General features: G+C 42.7%; 1 protein-coding gene across 4 annotated transcripts; it reads left to right on the top strand.

Moving 5' to 3' along the window:
* The first annotated feature begins 1644 nt into the window (after positions 1 to 1644).
* LOC112214575 lies at positions 1645 to 21619 on the top strand. 4 transcript variants are annotated; one of them, XM_042298250.1, is made up of 25 exons: positions 1645 to 2014; positions 2284 to 2347; positions 2817 to 2879; positions 4158 to 4214; positions 8502 to 8579; positions 8715 to 8774; positions 8864 to 8926; positions 9025 to 9099; positions 9304 to 9369; positions 9476 to 9547; positions 9649 to 9714; positions 9870 to 9935; positions 13854 to 13925; positions 14037 to 14108; positions 14199 to 14276; positions 14401 to 14466; positions 14790 to 14873; positions 14980 to 15063; positions 15541 to 15594; positions 15743 to 15850; positions 17788 to 17827; positions 17925 to 17976; positions 18309 to 18723; positions 19392 to 19589; positions 20239 to 21619. In XM_042298250.1, the coding sequence occupies exons 2-25, from the start codon at positions 2285 to 2287 to the stop codon at positions 20524 to 20526; spliced, it is 2340 nt and encodes a 779-aa protein (XP_042154184.1). In that variant the 5' UTR covers positions 1645 to 2014; position 2284; the 3' UTR covers positions 20527 to 21619. The 4 variants fall into 4 exon arrangements, with proteins under 4 accessions (XP_042154184.1, XP_042154186.1, XP_024229194.1 ...); XM_024373426.2 differs by having other exon boundaries at positions 1648 to 2014; positions 9295 to 9369; XM_042298251.1 differs by having other exon boundaries at positions 1650 to 2014; positions 2284 to 2454; positions 9295 to 9369.
* The last annotated feature ends 604 nt before the right edge of the window (positions 21620 to 22223 follow it).

Here is a 22223-nt window from a genome sequence, read left to right as displayed (position 1 = left end):
CTGGTGCACTGGCACTTCAATGCACTTAAGAGGCAGGGTCAACTCAAGTTAGTGGGGACAGTTCAGGACGGTGATCACACACCAGATACAGCATCGTTACACTCTTACTCTATACATTTTCTAAATGCTTTAAGGAAATGTATTGTGACCTAAAAACATAATGTAGTTTCTACTAAAGTCTGATGAACTGTTGTCTTTTTTAATTTGATGTGATCAGTCTTCAACAACCCCAAAAATTGAACAAAATCAAAAACACCTGTTTTGCTGTAATAAGAGGACTACAGCTCCCAGAATACACCTGACGTTACCAAGCTATATCTGTACCAAGCCGTAGTTGCTGTTGTGATTGTGTTGCGTTCAATAGCAAATATCATCCAACTGTCTTCTGAGGTGCACACACAGAGCAAGCTAGAGCACAGTCTTTGTCCTGAATAATTTCCTTGTAGACAACATTTATTTCATGTTTCCAGTGGTTGTGCTTTTGTGCCTGCATATTTCCCCTCCCCTCTAATCAAGATCCACAATCCGGTGCTGGAATGCAGGTCCCCACTCCATCATGCTCTGGGCTCAAGCCCACCAGATGCATCAAACTCTTTGCATCCTGGGGAAGTAGTTAATTGTCAATGGAGCAGTCCGAAACGTTGCGGTGCGTTCTGTGAACCGCATGCATTCAATAGCGTCAATGCGTGCGTTGTTTTACCATGCGGTGGTACCAACCGAAGTACACACACAGACTCCACCTAGCTATCTTTAACTAGTTGAAAAGCAGGCTAGACAACATGCATTTGGTGGACGTCAGGCTGGGCTCCAGTACTAGTGCGTATGCACTAATGGACTCCTGAAACCGGAACTCGCAAGATGTCAGCCCCCACGAAAGATTGTATGCGACAGAGAGTAGAATATGTTGAAAACAATGGTTGGACATATTGGAGGCCAGCTCTAGTTCTTATTATAGCTCAGTGGGACAGGTGCACCACTCTGTCAGAAGGCAAATTCGGCTCGATTTAAAACAAAAGTTACGTAATTAAGCACATGTATTAATGAGTAGGATTCTGTTTTCACAAGCAAAAGTTTTTTTTTGTGTGTTTAAAAAAAAAAAAAAAAATCTTTATCTGCCTTCACAATAAAAACTAGTTTGAAAATTCAAACGTTTATTTTAAGGAATAAATATTCCTGCATGATGCAACCTTGTTGACAACATGACCAAGCGGTGCAAATTACTGTTTGATTTGAGAAGGGCGCTCCGCCCCAACCCCCGGCTTCGCCCGATGATATGACGGGACATATGCCGGTAAACCCCGGGCCAGATTAATCGAACCCCCTCAATCACTCTGACTGCAAAAAATCATCAATACTAGTGGGCGGGTCTTCTCAGTTCTTACATCTCAAACTTTTCACAAAGCGCAGAAACAGGGCATTTGGCTTTCACAGTTGGGTTCCGACTCGAGTTTCTGGTGTACTGCTCCTCTTTGCGATAAAATGAGCTTATCATAAACCGGAACATAAAGAAAAACGTTGAATGCAGTTCATGCTTGTCTTGAGCTCCCGAGTGGCGCTGCGGTCTAAGGCACTGCATCTCAGTGCAAGAGGTATCACTACAGTCCCTGGTTCGAATCCAGGCTGAATCACATCTGGCCATGATTGAGTATCCAATAGGGTGGCGCACAAAACGCCCAGGGTAGGCCGTTAAAAAATTGCCTTGCCTAAAAAAATTAAAACCCTATTTCTCGTCAGTAGGCTATTTCCCATCGCTGCAAAACCAGTATGACAAGTCACAAGGGCAGTGACGGAATTTCAGATAAAATGAGTTTAACAAACCGGAGCAGAAAGAACAAAGTTGAATGCCGTCAAGTTTGTGTTGACCATATTCCGCGTCAGTAGGCTAGTTCCCATCGCTGCAAAACCAGTTTGACAAGTCATAAGGGAAGTGACGGAATATCAGAAGTGTTTTCCTTCGCGTTTTCTACAGCCCTACTGTAACACCTCAATTATAACTTATATGTGCCATATTAAGGTAGGCTTTAATGCTTCATATTATCGTATTGCATAATGTTGTGAGTGGTGATAACAACCAACGCTATTGTAGTAGGCTAAATATATCCCAGTCGTTTGTTGTTTTGACATTGATTAACCTAGTCAAAGTCAACTCAAGGTAGTTATGTATCTGACCGGTATCAGTGGTTATAGGGACACATATAACACAAGGGTGCTATACAACCTGATTGTGTGTGTTCTATTCGAGTCATGTGTTTCTCATGTGTCACTTTTGTGTATGTAACACAGTATGAATAGTCCGCGAAGGGACAACAAGTCTTCTCCAGTGGTTCCTCCCAGACCCAGCAGTGAGGTAGGACACTGATTGAATACACACACTAGAGCTGGAACGATAAACCGAAAAGTATCGAACAGACCGATTACTTATCGCAGGCATTTTTGCTGATCTTGATCATTACGGTAAGTAGCCTATACTCGAGAAATGTGAAGTTTGAAAATGAGATGTTTGTTAATATGGTTAATTGGGACAATGATTTCTACAACCATCAACATTAGTAGTAGTAGTTTAAGTACTAGTTTGTAAAAACTGTAATGCACAGTAATGTTATAAACCTATCATTGTTTTTACCCCCCACCCACCCCCAGTGTCCCATTGAATCCAGTGAGCTCATGTTATGTGTGTATGTGGTTGTGTGAACCCTGATACAAAAAAAGTGTCCTATTGAATGGACAAATAGTGTTTCTTTCATCGTTCTTTTTGTAATTCATTCGTTTATTCATTCATTTGGTCCATGATATTGATGTCTTCTGTCTTCACACAGGAGATGAGCAACCCAACCGCACACCGCTTGAACAAAGAGAATGATACGAGCAGTAAATCACAGGTATCAAATCAAATTGTATTTGTCACATGCGCTGAATACAACCTTACACCTGCTTACTTACAAGCCCTTTAGCGCTAAGAACAACAAATAATTAAATAGCAGCAGTAAATAACAATAGCGGGACTATATACAGGGGGTACCGTTACCGAGTCAATGTGCGGTGGCACCGGAGTCGAGGTAATTGAGGTATGTACATGTAGGTAGAGTTATTAGATTGACTATGCATAGATAATAACAGAGTAGCAGCAGCGTAGGGGGGGCAATGCAAATAGTCTGGGTAGCCATTTGATTAGAAGAGTGACTTAAAATGCTGTACTGACACACACAGACAGCTCTGTCTTACTATACTTGTGAGGACTTTTTGGGGAGCAACAATTGATTCCCATTCAAAATCCTATTTTCCCTAAACCTAACCACTGACCCTTAACCCTAACACTAATTCTAACCCTAAACCTAAACCCAAAATAGCCTGCTTTTAGCAACGCGGGTGTATTTCCATTCACTAGCAATGCTTTCAATTGTATTGGGTTGCACAAAAACAGTCCACAGGAAGACAGAAGTTAAATACAAATCCATTTAAACTTACTGTGCCGGTGGGCAGGATATTTGGTCATTATGACAAAGGTGATTTGAGACAAAATATCGTAAGGATCGTTTTATTAAACAGAATTTCCAAACGTGGGTGTGTCGTAGATCCACTTCCTCTCGGCTTACCTCATGTCAAAATAGATGTCCTGCACATGCGTCATAAGTGGGCAAAAAAGGAATAACTTGTGTTAGACTTATATTTTGACATGAGGTAAAGCCGAGAGGAAGTGGGTCTACGACACACCCACGTTTGGAAAGTCTGTTTAATAATACAATCCTTTCGATATTTTGTCTCAAATTCCTGTCCACTGGCACAGTAAGTTGAAATGGAATTGTATTTCACTTCTGGATTCCCGCAGACTGTTTTTGTGCAACCCAATACAACTGAAAGCAACGCCAGTGGATGTAAATATGCCCACTTTGCTAAGAGCAGCTAATACATCCCCATTGTATCGTCGGTGAACACAACACTAACGAAAAGTTAGTTGTTTTTTTACAGACGATACAACGATGCAGTTGATGCAATTGACTGTTAACCATGATCAAACAATTGTTTTCAGGAGAATAACACTGAGAGTGAGCTGCTCCCCAAAACCAAGGTTATAAAAGGCTTCAACTGAGCATGCTCTCTCTGCCCATTGTAAGTAGATTTTGTGATGAGTTGTGTTTTTGTTTGTTTCTTTCCAACAGAGGACTGGGATGATGGGAGTCATGCAGAAAGTCAACCCGTTCAAAACTACGACACAGGTTACTACATCAGTAATGTTAAATAGATTACTATTTTCATAGCCTAGTCCCAGATCAGTTAGTTCTGCTCAAATCAAATCACATTTTATTGGTCACATACACATGTTTAGCAGATGTTATTCCGGGTGTAGCGAAATGCTTGTGTTTCTAGCTGCAACAGTACAGTAATATCTATTTTCTAAATTGTAGAATAACATCAAAACTATCAAATAACAAATATGGAATCATGTAGTAATCAAAAAAGTGTTAAACATATCAAAATATATTTTATATTTTAGATTCTTCAAAGTAGCCACCCTTTGCCTTGATGACAGCTTTGCACACTTTTGGCATTCTCGCAACCAACTTCATGAGGTAGTCACATGGAATGCATTTCAATTAAAAGGTGTGCCTTGTTAAATTTATTTCTGGAATTTCTTCTTTCCTTCTTAATATGTTTGAGCCAATCAGTTCTGTTGTGACAAGGTATGGTTGGTATACAGAAGATAGCCCGATTTGCTAAAAGACCAAGTCCATATTATGGCAAGAACATCTCAAATAAGCAAAGAGAAACAACGGTCCGTCATACCTTTAAGACATGAATGTCAGTCAATCCAGAAGATGTGTACGTTTCTTCAAGTGCAGTCGCAAAAATGATCAAGCGCTATGATGAAACTGGCTCTCATGAGGACCGCCACAGAAAGGAAGACCCAGAGTTACCTCTGCTGCAGAGTTAACTGCACTTCAGATTGCAGCCCAAATAAAGGCTTCACAGAGTTCAAGTAACAGACACATCTCAACATCAACTGTTCAGAGGAGACTGCGTGAATCAGTCCTTCATGGTCGAATTGCTGCAAAGAAACCACTACTAAAGAACACCAATAATAAGAAGAGACTTACTTGGGCCAAGAAACATGAGCAATGGACATTAGACTAGTGGAAATCTGTCCTTTGGTCTGATAAATCCACATTTTGATATTTTTGGATCCAACCGCCGTGTCTTTGTGAGATGCAGAGTAGGTGAACAGATGATCTCTGCATGTGTGGTTCCCACTGTGAAGCATGGAGGAAGAAGTGTGATGTGTGGTGGTGCTTTGCTGGTGACTGTCTGTGATTTATTTAGAATTCAAGGCACATTTAACCAGCATGGCTACCACAGCATTCTGCAGCGATACGCCATCCCATCTGGTTTGCGCTTAGTGGGACTATCATTTGTTTTTCAACAGGAAAATGACCCAGAACACACCTCCAGGTGTGTAAGGGCTATTTGACCAAGGAGAGTGATGGAGTGCTGCATCAGATGACCTGTCCTCCACAATCACTTGACCTCAAGCCATTTGAGATGGTTTGGGATGAGTTCAAACCCAGAGTGAAGGAAAAGCAGCCAACGAGTGCTCAGCATATGTGGGAACTCCTTCAAGACTGTTGGAAAAGCATCCCTCATGAAGCTGGTTGAGAGAATGCCAAGAGTGTGCAAAGCTGTCATCAAGGCAAATGGTGGCTACTTTGAAGAATCTAAAATATAAAGTATATTTTGATTTGTTTAACACTTTCTTTGGTTACTGCATGATTCCATAGGTGTTATGTTATGGTGTTGATGTCTTCACTATTATTCTACAGTGTAGAAAATAGTACAAATAAAGAAAAACCCTTGAATGAGTAGGTGTGTTCACACTATTGACTGTATCACCTTTCAGTTAAGACCCAAATGCAGACTATGTTGAAAAAACAATGTTTACTACAGCAACAGGGGCAGGCAAACGACAGGTCAAGGCAGGCAGGGGTCGATAATCCAGAGTAGTGGCACAGGACGGCAAGCAGGCTTAGTGTCAGGTCAGGTCAGGCAGAGGTCGGTAATCCAGAGTAGGGGCAAAGGCACAGGACGGCTGGCAGGCTCAGGGGTAGGCAGAGTGGTCAGCCAGGCGGGCTCAGAGTCAGGACAGGTAAAGGTCATAACCAGGAGAGCGAGAAAAAGAGAGATTGGGGAAAAGCAGGAGCTGTGAAAGACCGCTTGTTGACTTGATAAACAAGACGAACTGGCAACAGACAAACCGAGAACACAGGTATAAATACCCACGGGATAATTGGGAAGGTGGGCAACACCTGGAGGGGGGTGGAGACGAGCACAAAGACAGGAGAAACAGATAAGATCTTTTCCATTTGAACATCTTGGTCATGTTCTGTTATAATTGCCACCCCTCATAGCCTGGTTCCTCTCTACGTTTCTTCCTAGGTTCAGGCCTATCTAGGGAGTTTTTCCTAGCCACCTTGCTTCTACACCTGCATTGCTTGCTGTTTGGGGGTTTAGGCTGGGTTTCTGTACAGCACTTTGTGACATCGGCTGATGTAAGAAGGGCTTTATAAATACATTTGATTGATTGATTGATCAGGGCGTGACAGACTGGTACTGTATCTAGGGCAGCAGCCTCTAAGGTTCAGGATTTCATATATGGGTGGAAGCTGCCTAGTGATGGTTATTTAACAGTCTGAGGGCCTTGAGAAAGAAGATGTTATTCAGTCTCTCTGTCCCAGCTTTGATGCACCTGTACTGATCTCGCCTTCTGGATGATAGTTGGGTGAACAAGCAATGGCTCGGGTGGTTGTTGTTCTTGATCTTTTTGGCCTTCCTGTGACATCGGGTGCTGTAGGGGTCCTGGAGGGCAGGTAGTTTGCCCACTGTGATGTGTTGGGCAGACCGCACCACCCTCTGGAGAGCCCTGCGGTTGTGGGTGTTGCAGTTGCCGTACCAGGCGGTGATACAGCCCGACAGGATGCTCTCAATTGTGCATCTGTAAAAGTTTGTGAGGGTTTTTAGGAGCAAGACGAATTTCTTCAGCCTCCTGAGGTTGAAGAGGCGTTGTTGTACCACCTTCACCACACTGTGGGTGGACCATTTCAGATTGTCAGTGATGTGTACACCGAGGAAGTTGAATCTTTCCACCTTCTCAACTGCAGTCCCGTCAAAGTGGATAGGGGCTTGTTCCCTCTGCTGTTTCCTGAAGTCCATGATCATCTCCTTTATTCTGTTTACGTTGAGTGAGAGGTTATTTTACTGGTACCACACTCCCAGGGCCCTCACCTCCTCCCTGTTGGCTGTCTCGTCATTGTTGGTAATCAGGCCTTCTATTGTTGTGTCAAGGGAGTACAGGAGGGGGCTGTGCACGCGCTCTTGTTGGACCCCTGTGTTGAGGATCAGTGAAGTGGAGGTGTTGTTTCCTACCTTCACCACCTGGGGTCGGCCCATCAGGAAGTCCAGGACCCAATTGCACAGGGTTCAGACCCAGGGCCCTGAGCTTAATGATGAGCTTGGAGGGTACTATGGTGTTGAATGCTGAGCTATAGTCAATTAACTGCATTCTTACATGAGTATTCCTCTTGTCCAGATGGGATAGGGCAGTGTGCAGTGCGATGGCGATTGCATCATCTGTGGATCTATTGGGGCGGTAAGCAAACTGAAGTGGGTCTAGGGTGTCAGGTAAGATAGAGGTGATATGATCCTTAATAAGCAAATTAGGGACATTTGTGCAGTCTGATACAACATTTTGAACAGAAATGCAATGGTTTATTGAATCAGTCTTAAACTTTGCACATACACTGCCTCCATCTAGTGGCCAAAATCTACATTTCACCTGGGCTGGAATAATACATTACGGCCTTTCTCTTGCATTTCAAAGATGATGGTACAACAAAAATACAAAAGAACGGTTGTTGTTTTCTTTGTATTATCTTTTACCAGATATATTGTGTTATATTCTCCGACATTCCTTTCACATTTCCACAACCTTCAAAGTGTTTCCTTTCAAATGGTACCAAGAATATGCATATCCTTGCTTCAGGGTCTGAGCTACAGGCAGTTAGATTTGTGTATGTCATTTTAGGCGAAAATTGAAAGAAATGGGAGGATTCTTAAGAGGTTTTAACTAACCTCTCAAAGCACTTCATGATGACAGAAGTGAGTGCTGTGGGCGATAGTCATTTAGTTCAGTTACCTTTGCTTTGCAAACTCCTAAGGTCATTGTCACACCAACTCCCGTAGGAGTTGGAAAGGCATACAAATATACTATTTTTCTAGTTGGCAAGGCAGGATAAACTGATCTGGGACCAGGGACTGTATTAAAAAAGTGCCTCACAGTAGGAGTTCTGATCTAGGATCAGTTTAGCCTTTCAGATCATAATGAATAAGAAAGGGAGAACGTCATCCGAGATCAGCACTCCTTCTCTGAGACGCTTTATACATACAGGCAGAGGCTACTATTTTTAGTGGAAACAAACACCAAAGATCCTCATTGATCCTTCTCTTCTACCCAGGCCTCCTCTACAGCCAGTACAGCTACAGATCCAGTGTCAGAGAAGACTGTGGATGGAAATGTCCCTGAAGTGAAACAGGTAGATTTCTGCTCTCCATACTCTGTATCTAAACTGATCCGACTTGTCAGACTTCTGGTCCTTTTCATGAATAATTAACAAAAAAAGATCTGCGTGATATAATTGAGGGAACCATAATGCTTGTATGTGTTGCAGAACCTGGGTATGTTTAAAGGAGTGACACAGAAAGTCAACCCATTCAGGTCCTCTACACAGGTATTAGCCATAATCCAGTTGATCATACTATGTTGTTCAACACTATGTTTTTTACATTTAGTACCAATTTGTGTGTGTGTGTGTTTTAGGTGAGAAAAGAGGACCCTCCAAAAGACACTGTGGATCAGGAAAAGCTACCAGAAGGCAAACAGGTAAACCTGTCTGTTCATCCTTGAATCTAAAGCATAGTAAAATGGTATTGTTGCTGCTGTACTGAAATGACTTTTTGTGTCACTTGTGCACCTTTCAGGTCTTCCAGAACCCTGGAATGTTCACGGGAATGATGCAAAAAGTCAACCCTTTCAAATCTACAGCACAGACACAGGTTGTGAAGATGAGTTCACTTGGTCACATTACAGTAGTCTCCTGAAATACATTTGTTCACCCTGTATCATATTGCAAAACAATAGTAATATTTAGGACTGATAATTAGAATGACGTTACTCATGCAGAGCAGTAAATATTCAAATTCCCTCTTTTCTCTCTCTCCCCCTTTCCCTTCCTCTCCTCATGTTTTGAGGACTCTCAGTCGATACACAGTGATCTGTCCTCCAGTGCTGGCAGTCTGGCCGAGAACACCACAACAGAAAGACAAGTACAGCCCATGTCAAAATAATGTCCTACCTGTAGTCTACCAAGTTACACACAAGGCCTATTGAAGACTATTCTGTACATTCGTTATCTATTTGGGTGTGTTTCAGGTGAGAAAGGAGGATCCTTCGACAGACACTGTAGGTCACCAAGTGACAGCGAAGCTACCTGAAGCCAAGCAGGTAAAGATGTTTATCCATGTTCAGTATAATAATGAGTTGAGGAACTTTAAAAGCGGATCATCCTGAAAGGGATTTGTATGTCATGTGGTTTGCTTTTGCAGAACCCTGGAATGTTCACGGGAATGATGCAGAAAGTCAACCCATTCAAGTCTACAGCACAGAATCAGGTACTTATGTTGATGATGATGATGATGATAATGCTGTATCATATTGCGATGAAACATTTTTGGACGGATGCTTTTGGTTATGTAAAATGCCAAGCTGTGCCAAATACTCTAACTCACCGTTTTCCTCATTTCTCCATTTCTCTCCTCGTTTTCAGGATACTCAGGCCGTACACAGCAATCTGTCTTCCAGTGCTGACAGTCTGGCTTCTACAGGAAGACGGGTACAATACAGCATATATAGAAAATAAAATACATATATATGTGTATGTCACGTGCTTCATAAACAACAGGTGTTGACTTAACAGTGAAATGCTAACTTAGGGGCCCTTCCCAACAATGCAGAGAGAGAGAAAATAGAGACATAAATCAAATCAAATTTTATTTGTCACATACACATGGTTAGCAGATGTTAAATAGCGAAATGCTTGTGCTTCTAGTTCCGACAATGCAGTAATAACCAACAAGTAATCTAACTAAAATTCCAAAACTACTGTCTTATACACAGTGTAAGGGGATAAAGAATATGTACATAAGGATATATGAATGAGTGATGGTACAGAGCAGCATAGGCAAGATACAGTAGATGGTATCGAGTACAGTATATACATATGAGATGAGTATGTAAACAAAGTGGTATAGTTAAAGTGGCTAGTGATACATGTATTACATAAGGATGCAGTCGATGATATAGAGTACAGTATATACGTATGCATATGAGATGAATAATGTAGGGTATGTAACATTATATAAGGTAGCATTGTTTAAAGTGGCTAGTGATATATTTACATCATTTCCCATCAATTCCCATTATTAAAGTGGCTGGAGTTGAGTCAGTGTCAGTGTGTTGGCAGCAGCCACTCAATGTTTGTGGTGGCTGTTTAACAGTCTGATGGCCTTGAGATAGAAGCTGTTTTTCAGTCTCTCGGTCCCAGCTTTGATGCACCTGTACTGACCTCGCCTTCTGGATGATAGCGGGGTGAACAGGCAGTGGCTCGGGTGGTTGATGTCCTTGATGATCTTTATGGCCTTCCTGTAACATCGGGTGGTGTAGGTGTCCTGGAGGGCAGGTAGTTTGCCACCGGTGATGCGTTTGCAGACCTCACTACCCTCTGGAGAGCCTTACGGTTGAGGGCGGTGCAGTTGCCATACCAGGCGGTGATACAGCCCGCCAGGATGCTCTCGATTGTGCATCTGTAGAAGTTTGTGAGTGCTTTTGGTGACAATTTCTTCAGCCTCCTGAGGTTGAAGAGGCGCTGCTGCGCCTTCTTCACGATGCTGTCTGTGTGAGTGGACCAATTCAGTTTGTCTGTCTGTGATGTGTATGCCGAGGAACTTAAAACTTGCTACCCTCTCCACTACTGTTCCATCGATGTGGATAGGGGGGTGTTCCCTCTGCTGTTTCCTGAAGTCCACAATCATCTCCTTAGTTTTGTTGACGTTGAGTGTGAGGTTATTTTCCTGACACCACACTCCGAGGGCCCTCACCTCCTCCCTGTAGGCCGTCTTCGTAGTTGGTAATCAAGCCTACCACTGTTGTGTCGTCCGCAAACTTGATGATTGAGTTGGAGGCGTGCGTGGCCACGCAGTCGAGGGTGAAGAGGGAGTACAGGAGAGGGCTCAGAACGCACCCTTGTGGGGCCCCAGTGTTGAGGATCAGCGGGGAGGAGATGTTGTTGCCTACCCTCACCACCTGGGGAGGCCCGTCAGGAAGTCCAGTACCCAGTTGCACAGGGCGGGGTCGAGACCCAGGGTCTCGAGCTTGATGACGAGCTTGGAGGGTACTATGGTGTTGAATGCCGAGCTGTAGTCGATGAACAGCATTCTCACACAGGTATTCCTCTTGTCCAGATGGGTTAGGGCAGTGTGCAGTGTGGTTGAGATTGCATCGTCTGTGGACCTATTTGGGCGGTAAGCAAATTGAAGTGGGTCTAGGGTGTCAGGTAGGGTGGAGGTGATATGGTCCTTGACTAGTCTCTCAAAGCACTTCATGATGACGGATGTAATTGCTACGGGGCGGTAGTCGTTTAGCTCAGTTACCTTAGCTTTCTTGGGAACAGGAACAATGGTGGCCCTCTTGAAGCATGTGGGAACAGCAGACTGGTATAGGGATTATAATAGAACAGTAAAACACCGATAGATACACAATGAGTAACGATATACACGGGGTATCCAGTACAGAGTCAATGTACAGGGGAGTGAGATAATTGAGGTAGATATGTACATATAACTAGGAACAAAGTGACAGATAGCAAATAATAACACCGGCATATGTGATGAGTCAAAAAAGTTCGGATATACAGTTGAAGTCGGAAGTTTACATACACCTTAGCCAAACACATTTAAACTCAGTTTCACAATTCCTGACATTTAATCCTAGTAAAAATTCCTTGCCTTAGGTCAGTTTTTTTTTTTTTTGTACCTTTATTTAACCAGGCAAGTCAGTTAAGAACAACTTCTTATTTTCAATGACGGCCTAGGAACAGTGGGTTAACTGCCTGTTCAGGGGCAGAACGACAGATTTGTACCTTGTCAGCTCGGGGTTTGAACTTGCAACCTTCCGGTTACTAGTCTAGCACTCTAACCACTAGGCTACCCTGCCGCCCCAGTTAGGATCACCACTTTATTTTAAGAATGTGAAATGTCAGAATAATAGTAGAGATTTATTTATTTAATATTTTATTTCTTTCATCACATTGCCAGTGGGTCAGAAGTTGACATACACTCAATTAGTATTTGGTAGCATTGCCTTTAAATTGTTTAACTTGGGTCAAACGTTTCGGGTAACCTTCCACAAGCTTCCCACATAAGTTGGGTGAATTTTGGCCCATTCCTCCTGACAGAGCTGGTGTAACTGAGTCAGGTTTGTTGGCCTCCTTGCTCGCACATGCTTTTTCAGTTCTGCCCACAAATGTTCTATAGGATTGAGGTCAGGGTGTTGTGATGGCCACTCCAATACCTTGACTTTGTTGTCCTTAAGCAATTTGCCACAACTTTGGAAGTATGCTTGGGGTCATTGTCCATTTGGAAGAACCATTTGCAACCAAGCTTTAACTTCCTGACTGATGGCTTGAGATGTTGCTTCAGTATATCCGCATCATTTTTCTGCCTCATGATGCCATCTATTTTGGCGAAGTGTACCAGTCCCTCCTGCAGCAAAGCACCCCCAGAACATGATGCCGCCACCCCCGTGCTTCACGGTTGGGATGGTGTTCTTCGGCTTGCAAGCCTCCCCCTTTTTTCCCCAAACATAACGATGGTCATTATGGACAAACAGTTCTTTTTTTGTTTCATCAGACCAGAGGACATTTCTCCAAAAAGTACGATCTAGGACTCATTTTACTGTGGATATAAATAATTTTGTACCTGTTTCCTCCAGCATCTTCACAAGGTCCTTTGCTGTTGTTCTGGGATTGAGTTGCACTTTTCGCACCAAAGTATGTTCATCTCTAGGAGACAGAATTTGTCTCCTTCCTGAACAGTATGACAGCTACGTGGTCCCATGGTGTTTATACTTGCAAACTATTGTTTGTACAGATGAACATGGTAGCTTCAGGCATTTGGAAATTGCTCCCAAGGATAAACCGGACTTGTGGAGATCTACAAATTTTGGGCTGATTGGCTGATTTCTTTTGATTTTTCCCATGATGTCAAGCAATGAGGCACTGAGTTTGGAGGTTGGCCTTGAAATACATCCACAGGTACACCTCCAATGGACTTAAATGTTGTCGATTAGCCTATCAGAAGCTTCTAAAGCCATGACATAATTTTCTGGAATTTTCCAAGCTGTTAAAAGGCACAGTCAACTTAGTGTATGTAAACTTCTGACCCACTGGACTTGTGATACAGTGAATTATTAGTGAAATCATTTGTCTGTAAACAGTTGTTGGAAAAATGACTTGTCCTAACCGACTTGCCAAAACAATAGTTTGTTAACAAAGACATTTGTGGAGTGGTTGAAAAACTAGTTTTAATGACTCCAACCTTACTGCATGTAAACTTCCGACTTGAACTGTACCATTTAGACCTATCCATGATATGTCCCCTAGTGTAAACTGCACATGTACAGGGTTATCAGAACACAAGTCCTTTCCTATTCAAGACTCTGTTTTACATTTGGTGTCCATTTGTGTGTATTTTAGGTGATAAAGGATGACCCTCTAACCGACTGTGTGGATCACCATGCCACAGAAAAGCTACCAGAAAGCAAACCGGTAAACCTGTTCATGAGGCATAAATAAGATATACTCATAAAGACGTTTTTTTTTTCTTCTGCTGTCATACAGAAGATTTGTGTGCCATGTGTTCAACCTTGTGTATTGCAGCAGCAGAATCCTGGAATGTTTATGGGAATGATGCAAAAAGTCAACCCTTTCAAATCTACAACACCGATTCAGGTAGCCGTGGTGATTATGATCAACCTGTATCATGTTGCAAAGTTATGCTAAATATTCAAATGGACTATTTTCTCTCTGCCTTCTTTTCAGGACACCCAGTCCATACACAGTGATCTTTCCTCCAGTTCTGGCAGTCTGGCTGAGAGTAACAGTTCTGCAGGCAAACAGGTAAACCTGTTTATCCCAGGTGCTGAGGCATACACCTTCTTAGTATAGAAATAGAACCGTGCTAGTAGAGGAACATTTTATTATCACTACTAAGTGATTTCTGTGTTCACCTGTTTTTTTTCAGAACCCTGGGATGTTCAAGGGAATGATGCAGAAAGTCAACCCATTCAAATCTACAGCACTGACCCAGGTAGCCTACACACCCTTGTCGTGATGCAAAGGAAGTTCCGATAGTTTAGACCAGAGTTTCCCAAACCGGTTCTGGAGTAACCCCAGCTAGTCCAGTTATTTGATGTATTCCAGAACTAGCACTGCTGATTCAACAAATGAAGGGCTTGATGATTAGGAGATAATTTGAATCAGCTGTTCTGGAGCTCATCGAAGACGTGGACTGGCTGCGGGGTACTCGAAGGAGAGGTTTGTGAAACCTGGTAGAATGTCACTATATGCAAAATGGCAAATTATTTAAATACTCCCCCTCTCTTCCTCACACTCCCTTCCTCTCCATTTCAGGAGACTCAGCCGTCATACAGCGATTCATCCTCCAGTTCTGACAGTCTGAGTGACACCAGCGTCTTCAGTCCTGCGGAGAATCAGGTACGACAGCACGTCTGTGATGTCCCGACCTGCAAAATAAAATGCAATTGCATATTTCCCGCACAAGGTTAGCTAAAATAACAACTTGCTCCATCTCTCATCACAGACCGTGTGGTACACAGACAGCGAAGCAACTTCTTCAGTGAAAAGTGGACCTCAACCACCACAAGAAAATAAAAAAAAGACTGGGGCATGTCGCTCTTTTATTTAATCATACTATTATATTATACAATCAAATGTATTTTAAAATTAAGCAATAAGGCCAGAGGGATTGTGGTATATGGCCAATATACCTTGGCTAAGGGCCGTTCTTATGCCCGACGCAAAAGGGAGTGCCTCGATACAGGCTTTAGCCATGGTATATTGGCCATATACCACAAACACCAGAGGTGCCTTATTTCTATTATAAACTGGTCGCCAACATAATTAGAGCAGTAAAAAATAAATGTTTTGTCATACCCGTGGTATGCGGTCTGATATACCATGGCTATCAGCCAATCAACATTCAGGGCTTGAACCACCCAGTTAATAAAGCCATTTTTACATCAGCACTTGTCACAAAGTACTACACTATAACACTATCATCCTATTTAAGTACATCATCTACATAGGGGCCTCTTCATAGGGCGTGTGTTCTTATGTTTCTGTCTGTTTGTTTCTCTGGTAGACATTCCAAATCCGAAGGATTCTCCCTGGTGCCCTGTTTGGCTATGAAGCTAAAGTAACCATATTTCCACTCTTTTCCTTTTGGTCTTAGTTATGCCTGTCTTTTTTTTTTTACTCTAGGTGTGTTATTTTCTTAATTTTCACATGAATAATATTACAGTTTAATAATATCTTCACTTATATTCATCTTTATTTTCCTACAGAATACTGAATCTCAGCCAACAGCCCAGGCGGGCCTAGTGGATGTCCAGACACTGGAGATGGCTGCAGTGCCAGTACCTGGTGAAGGAAACCCACCGGACAGTGAGGATGTATGTATCACATGTACTATGTTGCATTATGGTACTTCCGAACTCACCATGACATTCCTTATATTGCATTATAACACTATGACACTGGAGATGGCTGCAGTGCCAGTACCTGGTGAAGGAAACCCACCGGACAGTGAGGATGTACAGTATATCACAAAAGTGAGTACACCCCTCACATTTTTGTAAATATTTGAGTATATCTTTTCATATGACAACACTGAAGAAATGACACTTTGCTACAATGTAAAGTAGTGAGTGTACAGCTTGTATAACAGTGTAAATTTGCTGTCCCCTCAAAATAACTCAATACACAGCCATTAATGTCTAAACCGCTGGCAACAAAAGTGAGTACACCCTTAAGTGATAATGTCCAAATTGGGCCCAAAGTGTCAATAATTTGTGTGGCCACCATGTTTTTCCAGCACTGCCTTAACCCTCTTGGGCATGGAGTTCACCAGAGCTTCACAGGTTGCCACTGGAGTCCTCTTCCACTCCTCCATGAAGACGTCACGGAGCTGGTGGATGAGACCTTACACTCCTCCACCTTCAGTTTGAGGATGCCCCACAGATGCTCAATAGGGTTTAGGTCTGGAGACATGCTTGGCCAGTCCATCACCTTTACCCTCAGCTTCTTTAGCAAGGCAGTGGTCGTCTTGGAGGTGTGTTTGGGGTCGTTATCATGTTGGAATAGTGCTCTGCTTCAGTATGTCACAGTACATGTTGGCATTCATGGTTCCCTCAATGAACTGTAGCTCCCCAGTGCCGGCAGAACTCATGCAGCCCCAGACCATGCTTGACTAGGCGAGACACACTTGTCTTTGTACTCCTCATCTGGTTGCCGCCACACACGCTTGACACCATCTGAACCAAATAAGTTTATCTTGGTCTCATCAGACTACAGGACATGGTTCCAGTAATCCATGTCCTTAGTCTGCTTGTCTTCAGCAAACTGTTTGCGGGCTTTCTTGTGCATCATCTTTAGAAGAGGCTTCGTTCTGGGACAACAGCCATGCAGACCAATTTGATGCAGTGTACGGCGTATGGTCTGAGCACTTACAGGCTGACCTCCCACCCCTTCAATCTCTGCAGCAATGCTGGCAGCACTCATATACGTCTATTTCCCAAAGACAACCTCTGGATATGATGCTGAGCACGTGCACTCAACTTCTTTGCTTGACCATGGCGAGGCCTGTTCTGAGTGGAACCTGTCCATTTAAACCGCTGTATGGTCTTGGCCACCGTGCTGCAGCTCAGTTTCAGGGTCTTGGCGATCTTCGTATAGCCCAGGCCATCTTTATGTAGAGCAACAATTCTTTTTTTCAGATCCTCAGAGAGTTCTTTGCCATGAGGTGCCATGTTGAACTTCCAGTGACCAGTCAGTATGAGGGAGTGTGAGAGCGATGACACCAAATTTATCACACCTGCTCCCCATTCACACCTGAGACCTTGTAACACTAACGAGTCACATGACACCGGGGAGGGAAAATGGCTAATTGGGCCCAATTTGGACATTTTCACTTAAGGGGGTACTCACTTTTGTTGCCAGCGGTTTAGACATTAATGGCTGTGTGTAGAGGTATTTTGAGGGGACAGCAAATTTACACTGTTATACAAGCTGTACACTCACTACTTTACATTGTAGCAAAGTGTCATTTCTTCAGTGTTGTCACATGAAAAGATATACTCAAATATTTACAAAAATGTGAGGGGTGTACTCACTTTCGTGATATACTGTGATATATTACATGCCCTGTGTTGCATTATAACACTTCATAATTTACTATGACACTGGATGGTGGTTATTGTACATGTATGCTTTACATCGCAATATAACCTTAAAACATATGACTCAATGTGACACTGGTGGGCATAAAAAATATACCTTTGTGTATTCATACTGCATTATGTGTATGTGACTAATAGTATTTTATTCTTAGAAGGAGGAAGGTCTTATGGATTGGTGGCAAACAGTAGAGGGTATGTTTGGCACTGAGCACTATTTTTCACCAGTGTACATGTGCGTTCTCCCGTCGTTGTTTACAGTAACTACAGCTTATATCTCTGCTCCCCCTAGGTTGGGAAACGTGGAAGGAGTCCAACACCTTTGACGCGGATGAAGGCGAGATGTAAGCATTTTCATGTATTTAGCCATTGGTTGTGTCGTTTTAAGAGAAATTGTCAATGTGGGATTTCATACAACGTGTATTAAACGTCTTTAGGGAACCCAACTGAACTGCATAACGCCGAGACATAATATTTATAGTGTAAGATCAGGCTTATTTCTCCAGGATTCCCAAGGTATCGTTGTTTGAAAAAGGATACAAGTTCTTACAAACCCCTCCCTCTCTTTTCTTTCTCAATTATTCACCACCTTTTCTTATTTGTCCTTCCCCTTTTCTGTCACTCTCTTTCTCCTCCTTCCCCTCTCTCTCTCTCTCTCTCTCTCTCTCTCTCTCAGGGCAGTGGAGGCGGTGGCGGACCGTGTCTTCATGGCGGCCCGTCTCTTCGTGCGTCTCTTCAACCAGCGCGGGGCCTCCTTACAGCAACGCATCCTGGAGCTCCTATCATTGGCCGACGCCGCCGACAGCTTCCACAAGAAGACTGTGAAGGCCAGCGTGGGGGGCGGAGTCGCCAGCGTTGCTGGGAGCATCACCACTATCACCGGCCTCATCTTGGCGCCGTTCACCATGGGAACGTCGCTCATCGTCACGGCGGTGGGCATCGGCGTTGCGACGGCGGGCGGGGTAGCGTCAGCCTCTGCAAATATTACCGATACGGTGCACTCCAAGACAGACAGGAAGAAGGTGGAGAAGATGATTCAGGATTACCAGGAGGAGATGAAGGATATCAAGGAGTGTCTGGACTTTTTGCAGGTGGGTGAAGGGTGGAGTTGTCCCTAGATCGGGGGTCGGCAACATGCGGCGCACGTGTCAGGACTGGCCCGCGAGTGATTTTTCTTTTGGCCCCCCAAATTCTGTAGTTATATATCTTTTGGAATTTTAGTTTTAAGTTAAAAAAATCTTACATGGTAAAATCACCAGAAATTCAGCAAAAAAGTGAGTTTGGTTTAGGAAATCTGTTCCCATGTATTCCCACGAATAAAAAAAGAAACGTGATCGTGTCTCAATGTAATCTAGGTATGAAATTCTTGTTATTTTCAAATGCAATCTCTTTTTGGGCTTAGCTGTGGTCAATTTGCGGTGTATAAATGATCAGAATTATATTCCGGCCCCCCCAACCATCCACTCTGACAAATCGACCCGCGGCTGAATCTAGTTGCCTATCCCTGCCCTAGATGCTGATCTTAGTTAGTTTAGTATTTTCACCACTAATGGTGAGGTTTCGAATTGGAGGAGGGGAAGCTGATCCTAGATCTGCGCCTAGGGAAAACTTCACCCAGCAGTGTGCAGCTGAGGTGAGGCGGGGGGGATTTGGGTGTCGTGACCTCTGACTTTATATCACGTTGTTGCTTCTTTTCTTACTCTCCCTTTTATTTCTCCCTTGCGCTTTCTCTTTCTCCATCTCTCTCCATCCACCTCAGGTCGGTATGGAGACCCTGGAAGAGTGGGACTTTGATCAGTACGTGGACAGCATCTCTAAGAAATATCTCAACCAGAATGTCAAACACGTGATGAAGGAGGGTGGCCGGGCCGGCAAGGCATTACTAATCAACACAGAAAGTCTGATCAACACCGTGCAGGTTCTCAACGTGGCAGGCGGAGCGGCCAAGGCAGCCCAGGTACAAGATGATGATAATACATTATTTGTTTGGTACAGATTAGGGGTGTGGACATTTGAAGGTTCAAATATTTCAACTCAATTGGGATACTTGCTTTTCCGCCTCACAAAATTATAATCGCAGTGCAGAAAACGTTATTTTCTGTGTTATAAAGGCCTGGGGAAAGTTGGCTATAAAGGCCAAGCTATAAAGGCCTGGGGAAAGTTGGCTATAAAGGCCAGGCTATAAAGGCCTGGGGAAAGTTGGCTATAAAGGCCAGGCTATAAAGGCCTGGGGAAAGTTGGCTATAAAGGCCAGGCTATAAAGGCCTGGGGAAAGGTGTTTAATCGAAATAAAACCAGAGAGAAAGAGGCAAACTGTAGGCTACTTTGGTGAATTTGCGCGGCATGTAAGACAAGACATTGCTAGATACAGATTACCTTGCCATAAGATACTGACTCTACCGTTATGCTTGTTCACACTGAGCTGCCCCATCAAGTTGGCGCTAATTTGCAGCGTCCATCCCTAGATTGGGTTTCAAATAGGGAAAAGGAAAAGACAAGAAAACAAATCACTGATCAAAACAAACAATATAGAATAGATCACAAATGGTTCAGTTCTTGATGTTCTCCATGTGCTGATTAGCTTGTCCTAATTAAATTTTTTTTAGGTGATGAGTGTCACCACAGGAGTAATGTCGGGTCTCTTCCTGGCCCTGGATGTGTTCTTCCTGGCAAAAGACTCCATCGAGCTCAACAAAGGAGCCAAGACGGAGTTCGCTGGGAAGATCAGGGAAGTGTGCAAGGATCTTCAGAATGGACTGTTGGAGCTCAACCGCATCAAAGAGCAACTGCAGAAAACTATGGATGGGATCGAGGTGGTGGAGGAAGAGGAGGAGGAGGAGGAGGAGGAGGTGTACGAGTCTGATCCAGAGAAACTGGCCCAGTTGGAAGAATAAGTGAAGGAAGAGAGGGAGGGAGGGAAGTTTTCGGTTGTGAAACCGAAGGCGTTTGACCAAAAATGTTGACCAATTTGTTTTGTTACTTATTCCTTTACATGCAGTAGACCTATAATTTCAGCCAAAAAGGTGCCTGGAATGTTTTTGACATGGCCAAACTTTGCCAAATTGCCACTTTATTTTTCAGTTGAGAATGTAGTGCCTTATTTAATGTAACACCGATGGTGTCACTAGTCTTCTTATTTCTATATTTTGCTCATTTGTATGACTGGTTAGTAGGGGAGAGTTTGGAATGATGACCCATTTTTTTACATTCAGCTTCACTAGGTCAAGCTAAATATAGTATTCTTTCTAACAAAGATATTTAAATATATTTCAGGATGTCATGTATCTCTGGAAATCATCAGAATTCATGTAAACAAAACACTTTTGAAAACACAGCTTGCCCAACAAAAGTAGTCACTTGGTTTTGGGATAAATTGAGCAATAGGGACACATTTCTAACACTTTGTATTTAAAAAAACAAACACTTTTAACGTAGGCTCAGGCCCTGGTTCAACCTCATATCCCAGTGATAATGCCTTGCATTACGCCTAGGAAGAAAACACTTCATTTGAGGGCCTTAAAGGGGGGGATGAACCTAACCGAGGAAGGCATTTTTCATCATTTGAGTAATTATGACTAATCATACGGATGGCGAGGTGTCTTCAAAAAACTATGCTTGTTATGCATAAAACTGACAATGTAATAATCATTTTTATGGGGTATATTGATAGCCAATGGCTCAATTTGACCCTGGCAACAATTTTGACTATATTAGCCCACACAAGGATGCACTTTCATGCTTCTGTTGGTATAAGACTTCAATTTTAGCTTATAAAGACCCCAAATGATGTATAGAACAATCTACTTTAGTTTAGATACAAGCAGTTTGTGTCAAGTACTTAATAAGTAAAGAATACTTTAAAGTCCTACTTAAGTAGTTTTTGGGGGTATCTGTACTTTACTATTCATATTTATGACAACTTTTACTTCACTACTACACTCCTAAAGAAACCGATGTACTTTTTACTCCATACATTTTACCTGACACCCAAAAGTGACATTTTGAATGCTTAGCAGGACAGGAAAATGGTCTAATTCAAACTTTTACCAACAGAACATCCCTGGTCATCCCTACTGCCTCTGATCTGGGGGACTCACTAAACACATGCTTCATTTGTAAATGATGTCTGAGTTGGAGCATGCCCCCAGCTATCAGTAAATACAATAAAAACTGGAACATGTGGCCATCTGCTTTGCTTAATATTTGCTTAATAATTTGTAATTATTTATACTTTTACTTTTGATACTTAAGTACATTTTAGCAATTACATTTACTTTTGATTACTTAAGTATATTTAAAACCAAATACTTTTAGACTTTTACTCAAGTAGTATTTTACTGGGTGACTTGCTTTTACTTGAGTGTATTTTCTATTATACTCAAGTATGATAATTGGGTAATCTTTCCACAACTGGATACAAGCATGATGAAACCTATAACACAAATTAATTTGACTTTGTGAAAATATGTTTTTTGGAACAAACTTGTTTAACACTTTTTCCATGTGGGTTCTTACCTCTTCCTAACTCTTCCAGTCATTCAAGGGTTTTTCTTTAGTTTGACTATTTTCTACATTGCAGAATAATAGTGAA

This window comes from Oncorhynchus tshawytscha, linkage group LG15, assembly GCF_018296145.1.
Source record: "Oncorhynchus tshawytscha isolate Ot180627B linkage group LG15, Otsh_v2.0, whole genome shotgun sequence".
Taxonomy (NCBI): Eukaryota; Metazoa; Chordata; class Actinopteri; order Salmoniformes; family Salmonidae; genus Oncorhynchus; species Oncorhynchus tshawytscha.
Note: the sequence above shows the minus strand (reverse complement) of the source record. Positions and strands in the feature narration are given on the sequence as shown.